The sequence below is a fragment of the Anas acuta genome, chromosome 2, assembly GCF_963932015.1.
Source record: "Anas acuta chromosome 2, bAnaAcu1.1, whole genome shotgun sequence".
Lineage (NCBI taxonomy): Eukaryota > Metazoa > Chordata > Aves > Anseriformes > Anatidae > Anas > Anas acuta.
Window position 1 is genome coordinate 128,840,928 of NC_088980.1, and position 27,034 is coordinate 128,867,961.

Here is a 27,034-nt window from a genome sequence, read left to right on the forward strand (position 1 = left end):
AGACTAATTTTAGAGTATTTGGAACTGCATCTTTTGAACAAAGCTAATGGTGAAGAGGAAGAAAAATGTATTCCTCACCGGAACTGAGGAGAAGGTTTTAGAAGCGCAACTGTGAAAAATGTAAAGTATTTGAAAGAGGGTGAGGTCTGGAGCTTTGCTTGTTTTTTAAGGGATGGTTGGAGCAGAGGCATACCCACAACAGGAGCAGGAAGGGGAGAACAAGTGGGAGGAACAGAGCATGCAGCGATGGATGGGTACGTGGGAAGCTGTACAGCGCAGTGAGTCAACAGCAGGCTTTGCGAAGTAGGAGGGCAGTTCTAGGCCAAATGCTTAGTAAGTTAGCATGGTATCAAGGGATACATTTAGCTTGGACAGGCTTTAATTTAAGAAGCTCGTAAGAAGCAGAAACATATAACAGCTTGATATTTGCCGCTGGGTGTAGGGATGGGAAGAAGGGCAGCTTGGTTTAAGCCTGACTAAAGATTTTATTTTCTCTATTTCCTATTTTTATCTATTTGGTATCAAGTAAACAAAGCATACTCCTAGGAGCACTACAGCCAACAGCAGTTCAAAATGAGGCACCAAAGGATGCTGATGAATCACAGCATCAGAGCCAACGCATTCAGCGCCTCCCCAGCTGTACCTGAGCAGTCCCTTCTACCCCAGGGAAAGGTCTCAGACAAAATGAGAGCAGAAATGACCACCGTGGAGGCTCAGCTGCAACCACAAATCCCTGTCCTGAAGGAGGAAACCCCAGCGTTGTGGGGCAGTGCCAGCAGGCAGGACCACTGCTGCCTCCTCAGCGATGTCTCGCAGCAGCTACGTCTTTCCGTGGCTTGTCATTCCAGCTCCACGCTGTATACAAACTGCCTCGCCAATCCCTCTGCCACAGTAACGACAGGCAAACTTAATTAGTACTGCGAACAGTTTGGATGTCTGCACAACAGGTTGCCAAAAAAAAAAAAAAAAAAGAGAAAAGAAAAAAGATAACTAAGAACATTTGTTGCATAATGTAATTCAAAGCTTCTATCTGTAGGACCAGTACAAGCCGTGTTTATTAATGTCACACATTATGTCTTAATTTGAAACATAAGCGAGAGCTTGTTTTTGTACTGCTTTAATTTCAATGATCTATTATAGAAGTATAGCATATAAGCAGTTTATTTTTGTAAGACCAGTTTTATACATCCAACGCAGATTTTCTCTCCAAGCTTCTTACTCAGACCAAAACATAACAAAATGACAAAATCGCTGCATTTCTCTGCATTTATTTGCTTTAGGGACTGGCAAGAGAAAGCAATGTATCTTCATCATACTTAGAATTTCTGTAAACATCACGAGGAAATACACACCACAAGCCACAAATAAGTGTAACCACAAGCCTTTTTACGTGACCTGTTTTAAAGGGTTAGATCAATTAGATTTTTACTATTGCTGTTATTATTAGAAGTATTCCTGTGATCTAGAAGCACTCTTGACTAGGGCAGAAAGGTTAAGTATCAGCAAGATGCGTCTGAGGATAACCAGGGATGAGTGCGTGTCACACAGACACAAGCTCACCCACTGGTATTATATAAATATACCCACAGATCATGTGGATACACATACACACACTCACCCAGAAAAACATTCAATGGCTACTCTGCACTTACTATCGGAGTAACACATCCGTAATCACAGAATCATTAAGGCTGGAAAAGACCTCCAGGATCATCTGGTCCAACCATCCCCCTACCACCACTGCCACCCACTAAGCCATGTCCCTAAGCACCACGTCCAACCTCTCCTTGAGCACCCCCAGGGACAGTGACCACCACCTCCCTGGGCAACCCGTCCCAGTGCCTGACTGCTCGTTCTGACAGAAATGTCTCCTCATTTCCAACCTGAACCTCCCCTGGCACAACTCGAGGCCATTCCCTCTACTCCTATCACTAGTTACCTGTGAGAAGAGGCTGACCCCTAGCTCCCCACACCTTGCTCTCAGATAGCTGTAGATAAGCTACAGCAATATGCAGTAAGGTCTAATCTTGGAGTTAAGGGCCCAGTAACAACAAGCAACCCCCGTAACTCTGCCAAAAAAACTAAAGGATACTGAGAAGTAAGAGACCACATGGGCATGGCTATGGCCCCCTCCAGCTGAGGTGCTCCAGCAAGCCCTGGGCCCATTAACAACACTAGAGGGGATTTCAGGCCAGTGACTCTCAGGAGTTCGGAAGTAAGGAAAATCAGTCAAAATGTTCTTTTTAAATCACCAGTGCTTGAGCTGGGCCCTGGAGCAGATGACCACCAGAGGTCTTTTTTGGCCTCAGCCAACCTGTCAGAAAGTGGCATCAAACCATTTTTAATGGCCACCTTTCAGCAGAAGGGAACACAAGAAGGCCACGCATGCCCTCCCCTTGGCCTCTTCCTTCCCCCACAACACAGCCGCCATGTTCACAGAGCTCCTTGAGCAGCTTTGGGGGGAGCAGTAACCAACTTTTCTTGTTATTTTGTTGAAACCTTCACTTAGTTCTTCACTGCCTCCCTCAGCTTCACGGAAGAAATCGGATATTCAGGGGGAAAGCAAGAGAAACAATCCAAATTAAGATAAAGGGGAAAAAGGCACAAGCAGTGAGTTTAAAAGTCTGGCATATGGGATAAAGAATGGCTTTAGTATACCAACTTAAGTAAAAGGCTACAAAGTATTAAACCTTTTGTGGCTTTGTTTTGTTTTTCAACAGGAAAGCATTACCTAAACATAGGCTTTATTTCATTACAAACAGTAAGTGAAAGGAGCTTAGGCCCACAAAACAAGGGTAAATTCAGTGACTGACACCCCTGAAGATGAGATGTGTGGGATCCTGAAGGTGAAAGACGTCTGAACTGCGAGCATGGCCACCAGCAGCAGCTGGATGTTTTAGCATGTTCAAGGCAACAGCTCTTCCTAAATGTTCCACATAAAATGGCATTGGAAATAGCTCAGCTGACCATAATGTGGGACATCTGCTGATGGTGGAAATAGCACCCTCTGCGCTTCCTCGAGCAGCCAAGATATTAAACTGCGCGTAGCAAAACAAATCAAATAAGCAGCTATGGCATTATAATACAGCCTATTAAAAGCATCAGTTGGCTAGTTACTCCTTTTACCATCTTGAATACTGCTGTTACCCCAAACATCCATTTTCTCTTCCTGTGTCAACATGGTAGCAGCTTCCATGCGATGTGCCAGTGTTAACGCTGCCGAGAGCAATCGTGCCCCTAGGACAAGACAGTTTGGGAGCCCAGCTGCATCTGGGCTTCTGGTATGCTCCTTAAGAGAAGCAAGGGCAACCATCAGACACCCAGAGTTTATGATGATGTATAAATAATAAAAAAGAAACACTCTGCCATTGTGTTCTGGCAATGTTATTCCATATATTTTACTCCAACTTCCTAAGGAGTCTGTTTTGAAAATGTGGTTGTTGAACAATTTCATAGACACAGCTACTAACAGTGAATGTTTTAACTCAAAATAACTTATCTTCCTAAACACCAGTTCTACGGAAAGTGTAAACATACATTTGCTGGGGAACGTTAAATCTTTTTAGCAAGATATGTCATTTCACCTACTTTCACTGTCTGGATGGAGCAGCAAGGTGCTACAGGATATACTCTTTTCTGGGACCAGTCAAAACACAAGTTCACGTTTCACCCATAGCTTCCTCCTTTTTGCCAAAGATGCTCAGTTCACTGAAGGCCCAAAGTTACTTGGTAGACTTGGCATTGCATCAACAGCAGGATTTCCTATGACAGCACTTAAAATAAAGGGATACACAAAATCACAAGACCTCCTATCTAATGAGCTCGACTGGTGTACTTGAGGAACAGCAACTAACATTTACTGTCATTGTTTCAAAACTGAGGACTAGTCATTTAGCATGTATTAAAAATACACCAGACAGCAACGTTAACTCTTGTAAGCTTACAAGGAGCATCCCCTCAGCTCTGCAGAGTAACTCAGCATTGCTTACAGAATAAAAACCACCTGCAAGAACATCCACAATGCATTTTCTGTGCAATGCATTGCCATCAAGTGCTGCTGTTACAACCAGGCCAAAGGACATGCTTCTTGGAAGAACTAAACTTACTGAAAATTATAGCTGATTCATGCAGATCTTGTGTATTTAACACCTCTGTTCCGACACTTTTAATCCCTGGAAGTCTTCTAAACCCACAGAAAGATGCAGTTCTGCCTCAAAAGTAACACATTAGAAAAATCTATTGTTAATTTATATATATATCCTAATCATGTTGAAACACCAATATCTAGATTAAGGGCTGCATCCTTTCACATTCCTCTAGCCACAAAAACTCTAGTAGTAATAGGCAAAACAAGTACCTGATGTATAAAAAAATCTCATAGTAGACATTAGGAAATCTTTGTTACAGAAATTAATAAACGGCACCTTAAAAATAGCCTTTCACCTATGCAAACCAATAGTAAGCAGAGAATGAAACCAACAGATTTAACCGAGCTTTACCACAGAACAGTCATCTTAGGAACACGAACAAAATATTGAAAAACTCGTTACACACAATGCAAGCATACTACTTTAAATATTGAAAAGTCAAACTTTCTACCTTTTTTTTTTTTAATCTGTAAAATGAATGTTTGCATGGAGATGATGCCAGAGGAGTTCAAGGAGTTAAACAGAAATTTCAAAAAATATTTTAAAAATAACAATTAGTGACAGAACTAGTCTCAGAGAGGCAGGCTTCATGTCTTTCCTGGCCTGAACAATACAGTGTCAAAGATCACTGCATAAACCAGAATATTTTAACTTTATAGCATTTAAAGAAAATTATGGCTATGAACATGCTTCTGTGTAACCATACACTTGGTATCCCATTCTTGCACGTTTCACAGATAGACAAGTTTAAAACCATGTACCCATTGACTTTTTTCCTTTTTCTCAGCACAGATGGCATTTCAAGAGGGATTTTTTTGTGCCACAGCTAACACAAACCACAAAGAAATTACTCTTATTGAATATTGCCTGCTGTTTAAAGTGTTTTGAAATTACACTCCATTTTTTAAGGGAACTGAAGAGCTGAGAACAAGACATGCATTCACAGTGATAGCTAGCAGATAGAGCAGCAATGACTGCTGAATACAGCTCCTCAAGAACCAGCACCCAGTGCTTGTTGCAGATTAAGGACACATTTTTCCTCTGTGACACATTAGAAGAATTCATTGAAATTTGCTTGGTAATGAGATCATTGTCCATTGGCAACTTTGGTCACACAGTTGAAATAATTCAGCCCTCAGTCTGGGCTACCATCAAAATAAGATCTTAAAGAAAAGAGGTTACATTTCTACAGATGGAGACAAATCTTTGGTGTTTTGAAAATACAGTTTTCTAGAGAAGTGGGAAATTTATTTCTATGTGTACATATACACATGTGTTTATATATACATACATGTATACAGATGCATTCAAAATCTTCTTCTAGGCTTCCTTTTGAAACAATGACTACCTAAAATAATACAGACTCCAACATCAGGCACTGGGAAAACTTAACATTACCACAAATTAATTGCACAACCAAATCATCATGTGTTTATTTTTCAATGGAATTTCATTCCTTGGGAATTCTATCACAAGCCTGCAGTTTAAAAAAAAAAAAAAAGACAAGTAACATTGGCCAAAAATCCAGATGGCTAAAATCATATTAATGGTGTGTGAAGTTCCTCTCCTAATAAAAATTAGGAAGGAAAAAAATGTAGAAGAAAGGGTGCAATTTAACAATTATGGAAACCAAGGAACAACTAAGAAGTCTGTGCAATGGATGACCTGTTGCTACAAAGAGCCCCACCAAGCAGAAAGCACCTTATTCACGAGAAGCAGACTTCACTCACATTCTTGATGGTTCAATCACTCGTAAATCCCATCCTGTTCTCACAGAATCGAGTAAAGCAAAACAGGCTGAAAGACCACAAACACAAATAGCTGGCATTATATCAAGTTGTGCGAAAATCACTAGCAAATGCAGGCGACTATTAGTGAAGAAAATAAAAAGGACTCTGCTTTATTCATGACATTATATTCCCTCTACTCTAGGCATTACTGAAAAAAAAACAAAAAAACAAACTTTATCTCATCCAAAACTCACGCTTTTGCAAGAATACTAAGCTGACAAAATCCTTCTGGATAGGCTAGCCCTCAAATCTAAGAGTGGTGATGAGAAGACAAATTGCTTTAGTCACACAACTGGAGCACATGCAGCTACGAAACCCCAGCCTGTCTGCGTTACTTGTAGCTGGCTCGACCATCCCACGTTCAGCCTCCCTTTGCAAGGGACTGTCCCAATCGTGTCCTCTGCTCCCCAGCACTGCTGAGACTTGATCCACCATTGAAAGGTGAGTTTCCAGCAGCTCAAAGTAGTCACAACGCATCTACGGGTATGTTCCCCTTCTCCATCTCAGCACCATGAGAAGCTGGTGCAGCTATCACGGCAGCAAGCATTAGGCAAGTGATCTGGAAGGCCCCAGTTAAACGAGCAAGGTGACTTTTGGAGTTCTGGTTTCGCTCTGTGGTGACTGTGGTAAGCACCGGCAGAGTTTTTATATGCAACTTCATCTATGTTTTTTCAAACCTGATTCTGCTACACCACTTTTGTGTGCTTTTTCAAAGGCTCTAGGGTTTAATATACATATACAGTCCTTCTAGAAGGCAAAGAAAATTCAGTATTAGAAAGCAGCATCAAGAAACGCATCAAGAACAACACACTGACTGATTCTCTGACTGCTTTGTGGATAAACTTCTGTTTTCTGTTAACAGTCAGATCCTAGAAGGCATGCCTATTTTTCTTGCAGCAGACCATGACAAGCAGTTCACCATCAATATTAAACATAATCAAGCTCTAATGACTTTTTGGGTGAAATCCAATCAAGCTGCACACAAATTTAACTAAAGAAGTCTAGCAAAACAAAGCAACAATACAATACTTCAATAATTAGCTGGTGCGGTTATTTGGAGAAGCTGATTTTAAACACATGGTGTTGCCAACTACCAGCATTTTTACAGAAGCCCTGAAATATGGGAATTACTCTGGGAGTAATTCTCATTACATGAAAAAAATACAATGGTTTTCAAAGTTTCCAACTATCATGGATGAATAGAAAACAAAAAAATTAGTACATTCAATCTATAAGGTGGTTAAAAAACCAAAACACTTGTGATGTATCTCAATGGTATTTCAGTATTTGACTGAAAAGCATCAGCACCCTGGGGGTGTTTAAGGAAAGGCTGGATGTGGTGCTTAGGAACATGGTTTAGTGGGTAATGTTGGTGGGAGAGGGACAGCTGTATCAGATGATCCTGGAGGTTTTTTCCAACCTTAATGATTCTCTGACTCCCTCTGAAGTTGCCTGATAATCCATTCTGCCAAAATTATGTGGCATATAAAAACACTGCTCTCCCACAGCAAAGCTGAAGGTTTTCTTCAACAGAGTGCGAAGAACCACAGAAGACTGCATCTGAATAAACACCTCTGGGTAAGCAGAACAGCGCAGCGTGATCACTGGGTTCTTCCTTCCTGCTGCAAGCACACCGTGAAGTCCTCCCCGCGAGGGTATCACAGCTAAGCAGATACTGCTGTTGATGTCAGAGTCAGGCTCTTGGAGAGTTTTGGCTAGGAAACCATGCAAATGTTCCCACTGAAATGTGTGGTGCATAATCAGGCATAGCCAGCAGGCCTCACAGACCAACAACAAACTCCCTAACCAGGAGACTGCCCAGAGCTACATTTCTGGAGACACCAGGCAAGAAAATCATTCAGGGATGAAAACACAGCACTGCCTACGCTGTTTCATTATAATGATGGTTAGAAAACATGGCTACAATTTATGTTGCCACAGTTTCCTGTGGCTATTATAGAAATGCATAAAGAGGCAACGGGGGGAAATTCCTAGAGACAATTCATTTACATTATTTCAAGTACACCACACATTTTTTCCATTAAATTATGAACTAATTAGCACATGAATAAAAATTAATTTTGTAGTAAGAGCAACTGTTTTAAAAAAAAGAAAGGGATAGGAAAATCCTATATATTATTGTCATCCTAAATGACACCGCTCAGTAACAGTGAACCAGAAGGCACAGGAACTCGAGGCTTTTATTGCTCAATACCTATTTCCTCACTGTAGGAAGTACTTGAGCAGATGAGGTTTAGCTTTGGCTTCTCCTTTAAGAGCACAAATGACATAGTAAAGTTCAACCATTTGGAAAGTTTGGGTTTCTTTCATTTTTTTGTTGGACATACGGTACAGGAGAATTGGGGAGAGGGTAAACGACATGGCAAGGAGGTAATACAAACTTCACAGTATTTTCAGATTTTCTAGCAGAAGGTTAGCAAAAATGGAATTACTAAAATACTCCCACCCAGCAGGGGGACAGGAGTGATGCCTGCCCACTTTGATTTTTTAATCCTTCTGGATGTTTCAAGTTACTCCCTTCTGTGACACCAGGAAAGACAGTCCTTCTAAGTAATACATAAAAGTTATGAAGAGTTTCCAGATACAGCTGATTCAAAACACAGCTGTCTAAAAAGGAGTTTTAACCCCATCGCCATTTCCAGACATTTAGCCTTACATTTTACTCGAAAAAAGGAAACTTCATCCCTTGCTGTCCATCTCTGTGAGGCACGAGCTTGCTCCCCATGCCCTGACTCCCTTGCTCACAGCTGTGCTAGCAGCAGCCCAGGCTCTCTCTCATCTTCCCTGCCGACGTGCTTTGGGAGTAAGCGTGGATTGTGGTAAGTAACTGATGAAAATATAAATGAGTGAAAAGGCTCTGTTAACTTGTACACCGCAGCCTACTGGGGACATCGTCTTTGATTGCATCTGACCTCTGCAGATGGAGCTGCCCCAAACACCAGCAGACCCGTGCTTGCTTCTGCCTGCAATGCAACGCTATTATTCCCTCCGTGACACCACTCTCTTTTTAGTAAATGACCTTTCACTACTCAGATCCTAGGGATCTGTTCTGTGTTTGATCACTTACGTTTGAACAGTAAGCCAATCTAAAGCATATTTTCCTCTACTGTGTAGATAAAACCTCAATTCTCAGAGATAATTGCAGTTTATAGTTGAGTTTTCAGACTGCTTTCTCCAAGACTTCAGTCCTGCAGACACTAAAACTACTGATTAAATTTAAACTTGGAAAGGAAAAGCGAGGAATTCAAATTTCCTTATATTAAACAAATCATTTACTCAAGCTGAACGGTTTCACTTGCACTCACTCATCTGAGTTTCAAAAGTAGGAAAGCTATATAATTTGGTTTTTGTTCAAAATGAGCAAATGATGATGAAGGGATCTGAAAAGGGAAAGACTTAATGCTGTTTATCTCATATTTCATTTTTGCATTCCCAAACATAAAAAATCTTTATTTAAAAAAAAGAAAACAAAAACAAAAAAAACACAACAACCTCTTAATCTCCTATTTTAGTTCAGCAGACACTTCCAATGCAGTGTCTGTAGTATGCGCTGTAAGTTCTACAGTTACAATGCAAGATTAAATAAAAACTGTAAACACTGAACTTAAAAAAAAATCAGTTTGCATTTCAGTATTGAAATTCTCTGGACTGTAACAAAATACCGAAGCCAGATCTGCTACATTCATCCCAATGCTAGGCCTCTGAAGACCTGCCCTCTGAAGCACCCCAACCGTGCCAGGAATGCGATGGTTATGACACCCCCTTCCCGATACATCCATGGCATCCTTCCAAATGCAATAGAAAAACCTAAACCCACACCTTCCACCCTCCAGGAAAGTCCGTAACTGCTAGGTTTTTAATTGCTACAGATCTATCCCTTCGCTGCAGATTTCATTGAAAAACAAAATTTTAGTGTCCATGTTTTCCATTGGATTCCTGTTTTTCCCACACATGCACATGACATGGCCACCAGAGCGTCCCCTCTCTACACTTCCATCTACGCTAATTTCAGCACACCTTAGTATGAAGCACCTGAGATGCCAGGGAGAGCGATAAAATATTTTCACATCCTTAAAACGTTGGAGTCTGTAAGCAATAATTAAAGCACTGCAGCACCACTGCAGCTGAATGTCTGAGAAGCAATATTTATTGTGCCAATATTTTCTGAGCTGTTGGTTATTTTGGATACAGTGCTTCACAAAGATTTTCATTCATATTCATTGGTATCCTTAAGAACAGATGAGATGGGATGGACTTCATTTCATTTAGTGGTCAAAGTGAAGGATATTTATTCATGTTGCTAGCTCTTCTGCAGACCCTTTTCCATAACATTCATATGCTCCTGTTAATGAGGATTCTGCAGTATGACAACCTTCTGTCTCCAAATCACTTCATTAAAACTTAACTTTACCCTTTACTTGGGCATCTGAAGTAAAGTAGATAACCTCCTCACCTCCATCAAGGTTTTAAAACAAACAAACTTCATTTCCATGGCATTTTTCTACTTCAAAACACCAGCTGAGTTTGTTCCAAAGAGCAAATGCAAGGGAAGATCACATGGGGTTGGACTCTTCAGAGATCCCTTCCGACCTCATCCATTCCGTGATTGATCTCTAACTCTCCCACACATTCATAAACATCACCTGATTATCACAAGATGGTCTTCCACAACTGGACAGGACAAGTCATCTGTTAAGGTCATCAGCAAGCTTCAGAGGGAGGTGGACACTCTGGTCAAAGTGGGAGAAAGCTGCCCAGCCAACCCTGCCAGGGGGCGAACGGAGGAGGAATTCACCTGAGGGAATCGTAGAATCATAAAATATCCCAAGTTGGAAGGGACCTATAAGGATCATTGAGTCCAACTCCTGGCACCACACGAATGTACAGCTGCAGCAGCACAGTCCTAGAGAGAAGACTGGAAGGGGCTTGGAAAGAGACAGAACTTCAAATGCCTGCCCTTACACACCTCTATATTCCAGAGAATATGGTTTTTAAAGATCAAACTGTGTTGAAGAGGAAGAGAGACTGGGTATTCCCTTAATTATATCAACAAATATTTAGTAAGTTCCCCAAGCAAAGGTTTTTATAGCTCTTCCTGTCGATTTTAGACAAACGGGCCAACAAGTCACCTCCAATTCTAAGGGAGCATTAAATTCATCTTCCAAATCGTAGCACAAGTGACCAAGATGCTTATCATACTCTTGAATTTAGACTTTAGGTTTGTCTTCTACTTCCTTTTCTAAATCTGCTAATAACAGCACCTTGGCCTGCGTGCCTGAAAACATGCAAAAAATTTCTCATAGGTACGTAAGATCATTTATCTGTTCACAATTAACTATTTCATAAGAAACCTTTGCAAACGAACACATTTCCCATCATCTTATAATCCCATTCTCAAAACTAGTGTCATAATTAGTTCTAATGACATATTAAAGACATTTATTCATTCCCTTTTCCACCCTGTCAGGGAAGAAATGCCCATCCCTCAGAGGAAGGATGATGTTGCTTGCAGTTACAGAAAAGAGGAGCTTGACTGCTCTGGATTATCTGCATGAAGTTAAACAAAAAGGCTCTTAAAGCCTGTACCTTCGTTTCTTGAATTGTAAAATGGGAATGCTAACATATACTTTGAGAAGGAAGTTGGACCAGGTGACTTCCTGCAGTCTCCTTCCAACCTGAATTTTCTGATGATCCTATTTACTTTGAGACACGCAGGCATGAATGACAAGGGCAGTCAGTCATTACAGGGTTGATTATGAGTGAAAATATCAAGTATCCTAAAATTTTTGACATTTTAATGCATAGCTTTAGGCAGGTGTCTGGAAAAAAAAAACAAAAACAAAAAAACTAACAAGATGCTTGCGAACTTTGTGGTTTTCACAACTGTCATCTATGAGAGCCAGAGGAAAATGATGATCCTGTTCTGGATGACATGGCAAAACCAGATGCTCTATATTGGCTTTTAGAAAGCAAACAAACCAAAAAAAAAAAAAAAAAAACAACAAGACATACAGTTTGACTACTAAATTTTTAAGTGACATCATAGACAATAAACACAGAAGAAATTTCACTGAACATTTTGTGCAAGTGAATTTTCCAGGCAGGTTAAAAAAAAAGTATCTTTGCAGACAAGACTGATGCCAACATGTAATCACAAACAACAAAAAAGTCTCCCATGCATTTGTCATCTTGCAAGACAGAACACCCAATTTGTTGTCAGTTTTTCACCACTGTTACATGAGAATCTGCAGCTTTACTGGATGTTTCCTTTACACTCATTTTCAGCACTTGTCTAGAGGCATCATTCCCCTTCCCTCTGAAAACAGAGAAACCTTCCCGCAAAGTTCAAGGTTCTAGGCTATTTTCTAGCCCCTTCTCTTTAAATCATTACCTAGGATGCAATTCTCAGTTTCCCCTTCTCTTACTATCATTCTACTTATATGTCAGAAAGAAATAAAAATACATAAATAAATCTTGAATTTCTTGCTGTGATGTACATCATGTCTTAAAGAACAAATATTTTTTCTCAAAATATTTCCCTATAAATAGTTTATAATTAAAAGTATAACTGCCCAGATGGTAGTGCCGAAGTAAAAAAAAAAAAATACGTGCATTTATAATAGTTCCTCAAGGAATAAGAAATTAAAAAGCAATACCAAAATCCCCCAATCCCTATTTTGTAGGAATTCAATTTCTCTATGCCACTTTTTTCTATTAATTCATTTCATAGACCATGTCATGACCCAGCTCTACCCCTATAGAACGATGTAAAAGAAAATAATATACTACAACCTTACTATCCCGAATAAGGCATTGCACATTCCCGTGAGTAGAAGCTGGCTGTAGGTATGAAAAAATAACACTGCCAGAAGCTGATTCTAAGTCTCATTTAGAAGATTACTTATCAGGCAATGCTGAAGCTGGGTCAACAATCTCCTCCTGTTAAGGCACGTCCCCTTCTCAGGGTACTTCAGTTGCAGCACATGATAAAAGCAAAACCATTGCAAAAGCAATACAAAGTCCTACACTGCAAACAGTCTCAGCTCCCACTACTACTGTAAAACTTGCAGCACATCTTTCAAGGAGAGGAGTTGCTATCAACCTTAGACTGCTTGTACATGAATACTACTAGTCTTAATAGTTCATAGTACCACTTGTCAAACTTGCCTTCAATATCCCAGTAGGAAAAAAAAATTAGAAACAAAAAACAACTTTCCCTACCTTGCTGGAGGCACATCAATATTTGAAGAAACAACCTTGCGCTTCTGTTCAAGAAGACAAACAGAACGAGTGTTTTCCTTTTCATACTCATGAACTCTGCTCAGTTTTTTGGTCTCTGCTGTTTTTAAATCTTCCTCCTTTGTGGTGAACAGGAGAAACTGTTGGTCTGGCAGTTTTTGACTGATGTCACTTTTTACATCCTCCTGTTGAAATGCAGGGAAGGTCATTTCACGCTTGATGTTGGCTGCCTGCAAAATTAAAAGCAATTATTAAATTTTCCTCTAATTCTCCTAAAAAGTGGGGGGCAAAAAGCCCAATACCCACAGGCATTTACTTCTAATTAGCTCTCTGAATCATAGAACACCACTTCTTTGTCCTTCATAAATTCTGAAATTGCTTTAATTTCTGAGCAGTGTTGAAGACAGCCCAAGAAAACAAGCAGTTCTTGGCCACTTCGTAAAGCAATCAGTTACCTCTGATTGCTAAACAGAAACAGGTATTTCAATTTAAATACTGTAAGCCACAGTATGTACAACTTACATTTACAGTATGTATATTTGCATTGTGTAACTATCCAGAAGAAGTCCTAGCCACCCTCCTCTTAAAATCCTAGTAAAGACGTCAGGATTTATACAGATGCTTTCTAAACGGCAACCAAGCAATGAAGAAGTTTCCAACAGCCACGTACAAGATACTTTTAGCAGCTATTTTTGTAAATGAGGATTTCCCTGTGAGCAGAGAGGTAAGTTGCCACAACACAAGTCATCTGCTGGGCATCACAGAGCAGCAGGAGATGCCCACAGAACCTCCATGAGGAGCCAGCCAACTCCACCACCAACACGGAGCATAGACACACACAGGAGTGGCCTCAGCTCCTGCAGCTGCTTCACATACACAAAATGAGTGCCTTAACCAAGACCACTCTTTCTTGCCAGCAAGTAAACTGAAGTCTGGGATGTACAATTTTCTCTGAAACACTGCTCCCTGGCCAGCCACTCTTCCTCAGCTCCACAGGGGCAGGCCATCTGTATTGGGTCTGGCTGGAACTTTCCCAGCAGCAGCCCATACAGTGCCGTACTCTGTACTTGTAGCTGGAACAGCAGTGTTATCACACCAGTGTTGTGTCTGCTGCTGAGCAGCAGTGGCACAGTATTAGGCCTTTCTCTAACCCTCCTAGGGGGTGGGCAAAAGGTGAGGAGAGAAACATCACTAGGGCAGCTGGCCTAAACCAATCAAAGGGATATTCCATACCATGTGATGTCACACTCAGCAATAAAAGGTGGAAACAGGAAGAAGAGGGGAGGGGCGGGCTCTCGTTTGGAAGACGTCGGTCCTCCTCTCGAACACCGGCTGCGTGCGTTGAGGCCTTGCTTCAAGGACGTGGTCAATCATCGCTCATTTGTGGGAAGTAGAGAGTAATTTCTTTCCTCTGCACTTCCATATAGCCTTCATTTATTTTGTTTGTTTGTTTTCCTCCCTTCTTTTTATTTTCCTTTTTTTCCCCTCCCTTTCCCCTTTCCCTTTTTATTTTCCCCTTAGTTAAATTGTTAGTTCATGGTAGTCTTTATTTAACTATTATAATTATTTCCCTTTAATTAAATTATCCTTATCTCAACCCGTGAGTTGTTCTTCGCTTTACTTCTTCCCCTCCTCATCTAAAGGAGGGGGAGTGAGAGAGCGGTTGTGGGGTTTAGCTGCCCAGTACGGTAAAACCACCACAGTCCTTTTTGGCGCCCAACGTGGGGCTCGAAGGGTTGAGATAACAATAGAATTGATTAAACGCATATAACTAACAACTATCTGTACTGGAAGCTGAAGTGAGTCTAACTGGGAATGAGTGGCAAAAGCATCCCATTGTGACTGGCCCAGAGGCTCCATGTATCCTTGGCATAGACTATCTCAAGAGAGGGTACTTCAAGGATTCGAAAGGATACCGGTGGGCTTTTGGCATAGCTGCTTTGAGCACAGAAAAGATTAGGCAGCTGTCTACCTTGCCTGGCCTTTCAGAAGACCCTTCTGTTGTAGGATTGCTGAAGGTTGAAGAACAACAGGTACCAATTGCTACTACAACGGTGCACCGACGGCAATATCGCACCAACCGAGACTCCCTGATTCCCATCCATGAGTTGATTCACCGACTGGAGAGTCAGGGAGTAATCAGCAAGACTCGCTCACCCTTTAATAGTCCTATATGGCCAGTACGAAAGTCTAATGGCGAGTGGAGGCTAACAGTGGACTACCGCGGCCTGAATGAAGTCACGCCACCACTGAGTGCTGCAGTGCCGGACATGCTGGAACTTCAGTACGAACTAGAGTCAAAGGCAGCCAAGTGGTATGCCACAATTGATATTGCTAATGCATTTTTCTCCATCCCTTTGGCAGCAGCATGCAGGCCGCAGTTTGCTTTCACTTGGAGGGGCATCCAATACACCTGGAATCGGCTGCCCCAGGGGTGGAAACACAGCCCTACCATTTGCCATGGACTGATCCAGTCTGCACTGGAGCAAGGGGGAGCCCCTGAGCACCTTCAGTACATTGACGACATCCTCGTGTGGGGCAACACAGCAGAAGAAGTTTTCGAGAAAGGGAAGAAAATAATCCAAATTCTCCTGAAAGCTGGTTTTGCCATTAAACAGAGCAAGGTCAAGGGGCCTGCACAGGAAATCCAGTTCTTGGGGGTAAAATGGCAGGATGGACGTCGCCATATTCCAATGGATGTGATCAATAAAATAACAGCAATGTCTCCGCCAACTAGCAAAAAAGAAACGCAAGCTTTCCTAGGCCTCGTGGGATTCTGGAGAATGCATGTGCCAGGCTATAGTCAGCTTGTGAATCCTCTATATCGAGTGACTCGAAAGAGAAACTATTTCGAGTGGGGCCCTGAGCAACAACAGGCATTTGAACAAATCAAACAAGAAATAGCTCGTGCAGTAGCCCTTGGGCCTGTCCGTACTGGACCAGCTGTGCAAAATATACTATACACTGCAGCTGGGGAGCATGGCCTCACCTGGAGCCTTTGGCAGAAAACCCCAGAAGAATCTCGAGGCCGACCTCTGGGCTTCTGGAGTCGGGGCTATCGAGGATCAGAAGCCAATTACACCCCAACTGAAAAAGAAATACTCACAGCATATGAGGGTGTTCGAGCTGCTTCAGAAGTTGTGGGTACAGAGGCACAGCTCCTCTTGGCACCACGGTTACCTGTGTTACATTGGATGTTCAAAGAGAAAATTCCCACTACACACCATGCAACTGATGCTACATGGAGTAAGTGGATAGCACTAATTACACAGCGGGCTCGAATGGGAAAACCCAATCGCCCAGGAATCCTGGAAGAGATTATGGACTGGCCGGAAGGTAGAGATTTCGGAGTACCAACAGAAGAGGTAACCCGTGCTGAAGAGGCACCACCATACAATGAGTTGCCAGAGGACAGAAAGCAGTATGCGTTGTTTACTGACGGATCCTGCCGTGTGATAGGGAGTCATCGGAAATGGAAAGCTGCTGTGTGGAATCCCATACGACGAGTTGCGGAGGCCATGGAAGGGGAAGGTGAGTCGAGTCAGTATGCAGAAGTAAAAGCCATACAACTAGCCCTAGATATCGCCGAAAGAGAAAATTGGCCAGTATTGTATCTTTATACTGACTCATGGATGGTGGCAAATGCTCTGTGGGGGTGGCTGCAGCAATGGAAAGAGAGCAACTGGCAGCGCAGAGGTAAACCTATCTGGGCTGCTACCCTGTGGCAAGATATTGCTGCCCGGGTAGGAAACCTGGATGTTAAAGTACGTCATGTAGATGCCCACATGCCCAAGAGTCGCGCTACTGTAGAACATCGGAACAACGAAGAAGTGGATCGAGCTTCGAAAATTGAAGTGGCTCAGGTGGACCTAGACTGGGAACGTAAGGGTGAGCTGTTTGTAGCTCGATGGGCCCATGAAACATCAGGACATCTGGGGAGGGATGCCACTTACAGATGGGCTCGTGATCGAGGGGTGGACTTGACCATTGAAGCCATCACACAGGTTACCCATGAGTGTGAGACCTGTGCTGCAATCAAGAAAGCCATGAAGGTAAAATCTCCCTGGAACAGGGGGAGATGGCTAGGGTTTCAATATGGTGAGGCCTGGCAAATTGACTATATTGGACCACTTCCAAAAACCCGCCAAGGCAAACGGTACATACTTACCATGGTAGAAGCAACTACTGGGTGGTTGGAAACATACCCTGTAAACCATGCCACGGCCCGAAATACTATCTTGGGCCTGGAAAGACAAGTATTGTGGCGTCATGGTACACCAGAGAGAATTGAGTCTGACAATGGGACTCATTTCCGAAACAATCTTGTTACCTCCTGGGCAAAGAGGCATGGTATTGAGTGGGTATACCACATCCCTTATCACCCACAAGCCTCTGGGAAGGTTGAGAGGTACAATGGACTGTTAAAGACTATGTTACGAGCATTAGGTGCTGGGACATGGAAACAATGGGACACAAATCTACCAGAAGCCACTTGGCTAGTTAACAATAGGGGGTCTGACAGCCGTGCTGGTCCTGCCGAAACAAAACCCCTACACACTGTGAAAGGAGCTAAAGTTCCCGTAGTGCATGTAGGAAGGTGGATGGGGAAGGCAGTGTGGGTTGCTCCTGCCTCGGGAAAAGGCAAACCCACTCGTGGGATTGTCTTCGCCCAAGGACCAGGGTATACCTGGTGGGTCATGCAAAGGAATGGGGATATCAAGTGTGTGCCTCAAGGAGATTTGACACTGAGAGAAAACTAATCTGTAATCTAAGTTATATGTTGTAGGAAGATGCTGTAGGATCAACGACAGGTCAACGTTGCAAGGAGCCGGGCAGTGCAACAAGAACTTGAGCTAAGCTGGTGCTCGCGTCCAGACATCCAACTCCACCTGCCTTGAGTGGCCACTTTGGCAGATGAAGACCTAATCATCAGCAGTTCTTATGAACGTTTTCCAAGAAAGACCTATGGAATGAGAAGATACACCTGCCTATTAATCTTGTCCTATTAAATCCTTGTCCTGTTAAAGGACAAGGAATAATGATGAGGATGCTTGTATGCTAAAGTATGGGGATCTGAGTGTGACACAAATGTTATGGAATAAGGGGTGGAGGTTGTATTGGGTCTGGCTGGAACTTTCCCAGCAGCAGCCCATACAGTGCCGTACTCTGTACTTGTAGCTGGAACAGCAGTGTTATCACACCAGTGTTGTGTCTGCTGCTGAGCAGCAGTGGCACAGTATTAGGCCTTTCTCTAACCCTCCTAGGGGGTGGGCAAAAGGTGAGGAGAGAAACATCACTAGGGCAGCTGGCCTAAACCAATCAAAGGGATATTCCATACCATGTGATGTCACACTCAGCAATAAAAGGTGGAAACAGGAAGAAGAGGGGTGGGGTGGGCTCTCGTTTGGAAGACGTCGGTCCTCCTCTCGAACACCGGCTGCGTGCGTTGAGGCCTTGCTTCAAGGACGTGGTCAATCATCGCTCATTTGTGGGAAGTAGAGAGTAATTTCTTTCCTCTGCACTTCCATATAGCCTTCATTTATTTTGTTTGTTTGTTTTCCTCCCTTCTTTTTATTTTCCTTTTTTTCCCCTCCCTTTCCCCTTTCCCTTTTTATTTTCCCCTTAGTTAAATTGTTAGTTCATGGTAGTCTTTATTTAACTATTATAATTATTTCCCTTTAATTAAATTATCCTTATCTCAACCCGTGAGTTGTTCTTCGCTTTACTTCTTCCCCTCCTCATCTAAAGGAGGGGGAGTGAGAGAGCGGTTGTGGGGTTTAGCTGCCCAGTACGGTAAAACCACCACACCATCTCATGGGCCCTTACAGCCCACTGCTCCATGTTGGGTGAGCCCCTCAGCCTGCTAACATCCTCATGCCTGTATGACCACATGAAGACATGACAGGGCTAACCAGAAGCTCATGTATTATTTCTAAGTGTCTGTGCTTTTAATATCAGGAGCCTCAACCACCTACTTGCTGGAGGCCCCAGAGAAGGCCCTGAAGGTTGACGGCCCCCAGCAGAAGACAGCCAGCAGAAATGCCTGGCTTGAACAGATGCGCTTCCAGAGCACATGAACTGCCCCAGAGAAACCCAGACATCCCCTGAGAGCCACAACCTGGATTTTTAGACTCCTGTAAACTACTGCTGAGCTTTACAGTGGAGAAATCCAGAACGTGCTACCCTCTGGTACCAACAGCATGAATAAACTGTGTAAATTCTCCCACCTTACTCCTTCTTCTTTTCATTGTGTTCAAAAAAAAAATACTGCAGATGTAATGAATACTGACATCTATACATAAGCAAGAATATATTCTCCCCACAAATCTATTTATAACTTCCAGACCTTAGCAGGTATAACAATGGTGCAAGCTATCCTAAATTCACAGGAAAGACAATCTTGTCAAGGTAATTTTGTTGCATTATGCAAAGCCTATGTCACCACTAACACACAAATACTTAGGACGGATGATTTAATGTCTCTCATTCTCATGTTTCCATGGAAGGGCTTTTGGCACTCGCTTCAAGAACAAAGCTGGAATTGTTGCTTTATGAATGTAAATAGTAGAAAGAATTAGTCATTTTACACTTCTTCACACACAAACAGATGACACATTACCAAGAAAATTTGCCTGGAAGACAAAACAGTCAGCATGTGATCACACAAAATTAAGCAAAGACATAAACAATATAAATTTAATTATGATTTAATGATTATTTTCAGAAAACTTAGACTTACACTAAGTCCTGTTCTGAGGATTTTAACGGATGCTGAGGTGCCTTCCATTTGCATCAAAGTTAGCTTAGAAGTGAGGCACTAAAGAAAAAAAATGCCTGAAAACAGCCAGGTTCCACTATCAGGCCCCTAGACATCAGATAAAGCCAAATGAAGGTATGTATAAAAACGTGAATCCCACTGTCTTCCTTCTCGCAGGCAGATTCCCCTCTTACCTACCCTCCAATTCCAGACTGAACACACTACTCATCAGGATTATTTTTTTACCCAATAAATTCATGATTTCATCAAAGGATTTTTTTTTTCAACATACGGAACTATTATGTTATATTTGCTGACAACGAATAAACTGTCACACATTTGTAAGTTTACTTTACAGACCTAGTGAGCACAAAAGGTTGCAGACTTGCAGACTCAGACTAATTTAGCGGTTGGACAAATAAAGTCCAAAGCAAAAAGCAGAATACTTGTACTGTGATACTAGATTGTCTATTCATATATATATATATATATATATATATATATGAAAATTATTCATATGCAGTTCAAACATATTCAAATAATGGCTTGTTTTTCATATGTCAATATGCTGTAATAAATACCCAGACCTATCCAAGCATGTGAAAGTGAAAAAATGACAAAAACCACAGAGGCAAATATTCCGAAGGTTGCAGAGCTGCTGCCAAACAGTTCAGGTCCACTGGTTAAATGGCCAGAAATGGCAGAAGACCAAAACTAATGCTTATTCTGTTTTCAACAGATACTTGAAAAAAAATGATTAACATCTTTTTAAACATCCCCTTGACGGTGATTTCAGATAAAGAATCTTTTCTGCTTTAAAAATAGGTGGTGATAACAGAAAGACAAGACTTTAACTCGGTAGCCACTGTCTGATAACTCTCTTCTGCTCTCCAGACAGGTTTTTGTCTTTAACTCATCCATGTCTGTAAGAATCACTTCCACTTGAGACACCTGCCTACGTGGTACCTGAGCTTTTTACAGAAATCCAACCACTACATGAGCAGACATGGATGTGGGAGCACCAAGTGCCACTAGCAATTTGACTGATCAAGTTCCTCACTTTTCGGTAAATCCATTGATTAACCATTGGGACTACTCTGCCCTCAAGTTCTGCTTCACAATTATTCACAGTTCTGAAATACCACTGCCAATTGCTAATGCATCTTTCCAGGTAAGTTAACTATTCTGCTATATCTTACCAGACGCATTTTTTTCCATGGATCCCTCATAGCCTTTTAACCGTTTCAAGGCTTCTGGTGGTTCTGTAAAGTCGCAACCCGTTTCAGCAAAAACTTACTGGAAGGTCTGGCATAAGCAGATAGAGCCTCACTGACAGCTGTACACTAACGTGGTTCCACCAACTTATTCCAGTTTACTTCTGACACCTTGCAAAGCAGTTGTTAAACCACCTGATTACCTTGTTTGCTAATGGTTTGGCTTTTCTTGTCATCATACCTTAGTACTTGCCACCTTATTGCCTCCGGTATCAATGGCTGATAAGAACTTGCAGAGTTTTTCCATACACACAACTAATTATCACTCATACAAGCCATTTTATGCTAGGGTAACTGCTTTTCTATGTAATTCATTGCATATTTTTGCCCTCAAGACATCAGTAACCTTCAGCTTGCTTTCAGCTAAGTGCTTTGCAACCTGCCCTCCGGCAACTGACATTGCTTGGAAGCTTGGGTACAAAACTACGAGTTAGAAGCAATCTGCAAATTTTAATCTAACCTTGTCTCTATCTGCAGTTATCATCACCTCCTTCTGACAACTTCCCTCCTGCGGTGGTTGGGCACGTGAAACTGTTGATACGTGTGGAAATGACAGCTCAATGTTACCTGTAGCCTCCTCCCTGCAGCTCTGCTCTGGCACTCGCACGAGCGTGGGTCCTGCTCTTTTATTCTTCTTGCTGCTTTGCAACAAGTGCTGGCCCTCCCACTCCTTCTCCCTGGCATTTTCAACATCAAATAGCAGGAACATTTCCACAAACTTCTTCTGAGACATGAAGCAGGCCACAGAGCCTCCTCCCCTAATTCGGTCCGCAATTCTCCCCCTCTCCGAGGTCAGCAATCAGGATTGTGGCAGCCACGCTCCAGCAAGCCAGAGGCAGGTGCTGCTGCAGCTAGACAGCTTGGTGATCTTCCCACGAAAACTGAAAGTAGCTTTTTATACTTTGGTTTTTGAGCAGAAACTTTGCTAAACGCAAAGTGGAAAGAGTTTTAGTTTCTGTTATGAAGTTGCCAAGATGGTATTTTGGTCGAGATTTTTAAGTTCTTTCTTGATTCATTATTTTTAACTAAAGTAGTATAATACTCCATCTTACAGGTAAAAGATTACCAGGACTAGGACTAGAAAAAGGAGACCCATCTTTTATTTACAACCAAACTGAGTGACTTCAGTTTGGCAGACTATACACGTCACCTCAAGTACAACCCCATGGGGCTTTTAGCATCTTCCCCCGCTTTTGGTATATTGCTGCTTAAAAACTGAAGTTAGTTAATTTCAGATAGGAGCTCATTCACCAACAAGGGGCCAGATGTCAACTCAATGCGATGGGATGGCACAAGAAGAGCGTGGCCACCCAGCACTGAGCGCTGCTCATCTGAATTGGAAATTAAGAGAAATTTCTTCTCAGAAAGAGCAGTCAGGCATTGGGATGGGTTGCCCAGGGAGGTGGTGGAGTCACTGTCCCTGGGGGTGATCAAGGAAGGGTTGGACGTGGTGCTTGGGGACATGGTTTAGTGGTGACATTGGTGGTAGGGTGGTGGTTAGACTAGATGATCCTGGAGGTCTTTTCCAACCCCAATTATTCTATGATCCAACCTCTGTGAAGCTGTGCCGATTTATGCCAGCTGAAGATGTGGCCACACACGTGAGCAGCCACCCAGCAATCAGAAGCTAACTCTCATTTGTCCTCATGTGTCTGCTGGGACTCTGGAAGGACTAAGATGTCCAAGCAAGTCCCCTCTCTGCACAGCTCAAATCTCAGAGGCCTGGGTAAATTAAATAATCTTGCTACTATGGTCTACTTGTGCCATTACGCCTTTTTTTTTTTTTCTGTTGCCAAATAAAAGAGCTCATTTTACTACAAAAGTAGCTCTAGAAACATTACAAAATTATTTTATGATGAGGGTGGGGAATAAATAAATATTGACTGCATCCAAAACTCCCTATAAAAAAATGCCAATGGGAATATGCTTTGGGAAACTAGCGTTTTTAAAAAAAAAAAAAAAAAAACAACAACAAAAAAAGATACACAACACCTTATCTTAATATTCCTCATGCCATTGCCACGCTTCCATTTTTATAGAAACTTCCTTTTCTCCCTCAACCCATAAAGTCAGACTTCCAGCATTTCAACTCCAGGTCACTGTAATTGGATTCCGCCCCAGTGTCACCTCAAAACAAGATCCCTAATAAAACACCCTGGCTGCTTTCCAAATTAGGAAGGATTTCATTAAAATACAAAACAAAACAAAACACACACCAACAGTCACTCTGCTCCCATTCTGGATAAATTTCCATTGTTGACAGATAAATATTTTAACTTAATTGTGAGCACTTGGCTTACGTACAGTATCAACACTATATAGCTGTTAAAGAAGGCACAGTTCAAGATGAGGATTTTGGATTTCTGTCTGATTTATTATGCAATTAGTTGGTCTAATTTCATCAACCCTCCCCCTCACCTTACTAGTAAACACACCAATAGCCACTGGATGGCTTAGTACCATCCCACCTGCCACACGACTCTGTTGTATTTCACAGGTAATTTTCCCATTCTGACTTTTGTCTCTTCTACTTCCTGAAATAAATGCAAAGATGATATGTGTTAGGGACTGCCAACTTCCACCTGGTAAGAAACCACAAGTCACTGTTTGTTTTTTTTTTAAAAACATGACTTTACCATTTTTGATCTATCACTGAACAAATACACAGTTCAAGGGCAGAAAGGAAGGAGGAATCAATGTATTTCAGCCTAGCAATACTAATAGAAAGGGCAAATAATAATAATGAAATTAATATGTTTAACATGATATACATTCAGCCAAAGTAAGAGATCATTTCTTGTGTTTTTTTTTTTCAAGCCTATTTTCAGGCACAGCCTGAACAGTCGGCTATGTTCTAGGGACAGCGATAAGCCTATCCATTTTTCAGTACAAGAAAGAAATCAGAAGTAGAGTTCACAGCAAAACAGAATAAGCAGCAATGAGAAACACTGAACTTATTACCAAGATAACATCATACAAGTAAAAAATATTTAAATTAAATCCCCCAAAGGACAAAGGCTTTGGTTTATTCTTCCTATTTCATACACTATTTGCAGTTGGAGTTCCTTTGGCAGTGTGCTTTATGTAAGCAGGATCTCATTTCTGTCATCCCCAAACTGCCTTCTCACCGGAAGGAAAGAACACATTGTACAAACTGAACTCCTATTTCACCAGAAATCTCTATTCATACAGGAATACAAAGAGATAAGACAGTTTCTTGTAATGATGCTTGGAAATAATCTGCCTTGAATTTCAATGTATTATTACATTTTGGAGTATACTTTGCATTTAATTACTTGCTTCACCAGCTATTGCTCATTACACATAAACCTTGTCAATCTAATCACTGCAAGCATTTGTAAACTGTTTCTCTCTAACTATACCTAAGATAATGCATTTTAAGGTCACTGTATGTATTTTTTCCAATACATCAGTGTGACCGTAGTATTCAGTTTCAACCTGGGTAGGATGAAGTCTGTATCTTCACCATTTGCCTGAATATACAAAAGTGTTATGAGAATGTATTTTCTAAACATTAAAATGTGAATCTAAAGATTTATGTAGTGTGGATGCACAATATGGCACTGGCAGCAAGAACTGGAGTCAGCAAGAAGTTTCTATCCCTTCACCCTGAGGGAAGGACCATCAGTTTGCAATGTCTGAAATTCAGCAATAACTGACACAGGAAGCACAAGCAGTATTAAAACTGGATAAAGATGTATTAATAAGATAGAATCACAGAATGGTTGGGGTTGGAAGGGACCTCAAAGACCATCTAGTTCTAACTGCCTGCCATAGGCAGGGACGCCACTAGATCAGGTTGCTCAGGGCCTCATCCAACCTGGTCTTGAACAACCAGCAATCAATGGCCCTTCCCATACACCATTTTCAGTTCTAAAAACAAATAATCCAGAGACATTACAGCCTTTTGTCCCTCTGTCACAGAAACAAAGGGACAAAGTCATGAAAGAGAAGATTTGGCAGCTTCCTCTCCCATTCTAAATGGGGCCATAAATTTCTTACAGAAAAGTACACACGACATCACTTCTAAGATAGTCACACACCAATTAATAACAATCACTAAGTATTAATACCAGCTATCGAGTGCACGTGTCTTCACAATTTGTTTGCAATGCTTAAATCTGAAACAAACAAGCACAAACTCTCAGTGCTCAGTATCTTGGATATTCTATGAACACAAGTGGATTACTAGGGTCAAATGGATTGAGGCTCTTTCCAGCCTGGACCTCTCTGGAAGACAGCCACCGCACACAGAAGTCCTTGGAACGATCTCAGCAGAGGCCCTTGAGTCCCATCTTCCTTTTCTTAAACAAAAGAAGGAGAAGCAATTTGCCTCTAGACACCTAAAAATTAAGAAGCTGGTTTGGAAAGCCTTGCGCAGAAGGAAAGGAGAGGACTGTATTTGCAGGACAGGTTCATTTTTCTCTCAGCAATCCTGTTACTGCACGTTAAGCTCTGCTAAGCCCGCTCACCGTCAAACACTCGGCTTTCCACCGGACGCAAATTAAAAAGGGCTTGGTTGGCCCAGAATGGGAAGCCATAATTGCTTTCCCAATTATTGGTTTCCCAAATGGCGAGTTTAAAATTAACTAAGCCAATTATCACGTTTCCCTGAGGTGGCATACGTGCCTGGCTCTGCGAGTCGGAGGTCCCTGCGAGACATTACGTGCTTTCTGCCCCCGGACACCAGACGGGAGAGGGACTGACAACGTGCCACCGGGCTGGTCATGGAGCAGGAGAGGAGAGAAGAATAGGGTGCACCTGGGTCTGTCCATCCATCCCTGGGAAAGCTTGAAAAAACGGGAGCTAAAAATGAGTGTGTTAACACGGTAGAGAACAAATTCATTAAGCTACAAGCTTTTTCTCTCTCCTTTCTATTACGGGGCTAGCTGTAATCGCAAGCTGTAATTACTGAGTGCCATCAAATCAGGCGTTCCTATCGCAGTGGCTGAAGGTTTGAAACCTCACACCAAGGTAGTTTCTGTGAACATCTGCGAGCATTCCGTGAAAGCTGTTTTTCCTGTGGACATCGATTTCTCCTGAAACAATGACTTTTTTCTACTGTAAGAGATGTAAAGAGGGTCTTAGAAGCTAACAGACAAGTATCTGGTGTATCTGCTGACCCTGAGTTTGGTTCTGTCTACATTAAGTTGTACACTACAGCTTTAGCTCCAAGCAGTTTAACAGAGCCTTGGCTATGGACTCTGTAAGGAGTATTTGCCAAATTTCATGTGTAAATAAAACATTTCAATCAAGGAATCTACATTAATCCTTGATTTCAAGTATTTCAAGGCCACTGCTGAAGGTGTATGAGAAGCTCCGCTTCTCTTTCCATTTTCCAGTGGTTCAGGACAAGTAAGAAAGTGGTTCAAAGCAGGATGGAGAAATACCACCGCTTCTTCGATAACCTCGTTCAGGATTAAGCAAGCAGAGCTCCCAAAATCAAAGCATCTGAGAGGCAGGGGGGAACTTTCCACACATAGCAGAAAGATTTTGGGAAGGCTGCCTCACTGGCTCCTCAGTAAGGAACACCGGCCTGGTTCATCTGCATCTGAAAGCTCTTCTCTGCCTGGACTGAGATGGAGAGTGAGTGTGAGTGAGAGGAGAGATTAGCCTCGTTTGCAAGACCTCTTGCAAGTAAGGTACAGAGAGGTGTAAATCTTCTAAGGTCAGAAGCGATTGCCTGAGTTTGGAAGCAGCCAGCCAAGACGAGAGACTGGAGATCACAGATCCCTTAAAAGGGTGTGAATGTTTAATCCATTTTCCTAAGCATCTTTGGGGAAA

General features: G+C 42.0%; 1 protein-coding gene across 3 annotated transcripts in view; it reads right to left on the reverse strand.

Annotated features, from left to right (window-relative positions):
• The window catches only part of ZNF704 (zinc finger protein 704), a 99,582-nt gene that overhangs the window by 65,102 nt on the left and 7,446 nt on the right, over positions 1-27,034 (reverse strand). For all 3 annotated transcript variants that reach the window (XR_011093086.1, XM_068672165.1, XM_068672163.1), the window contains exon 2: positions 13,181-13,428. Coding sequence is in view for 2 of the 3 variants with exons in the window: in XM_068672165.1 (XP_068528266.1) it covers positions 13,181-13,428 (248 nt within the window). In the remaining variant the exon portion in view is untranslated. The remainder of the gene's footprint in view (positions 1-13,180; positions 13,429-27,034) is intronic.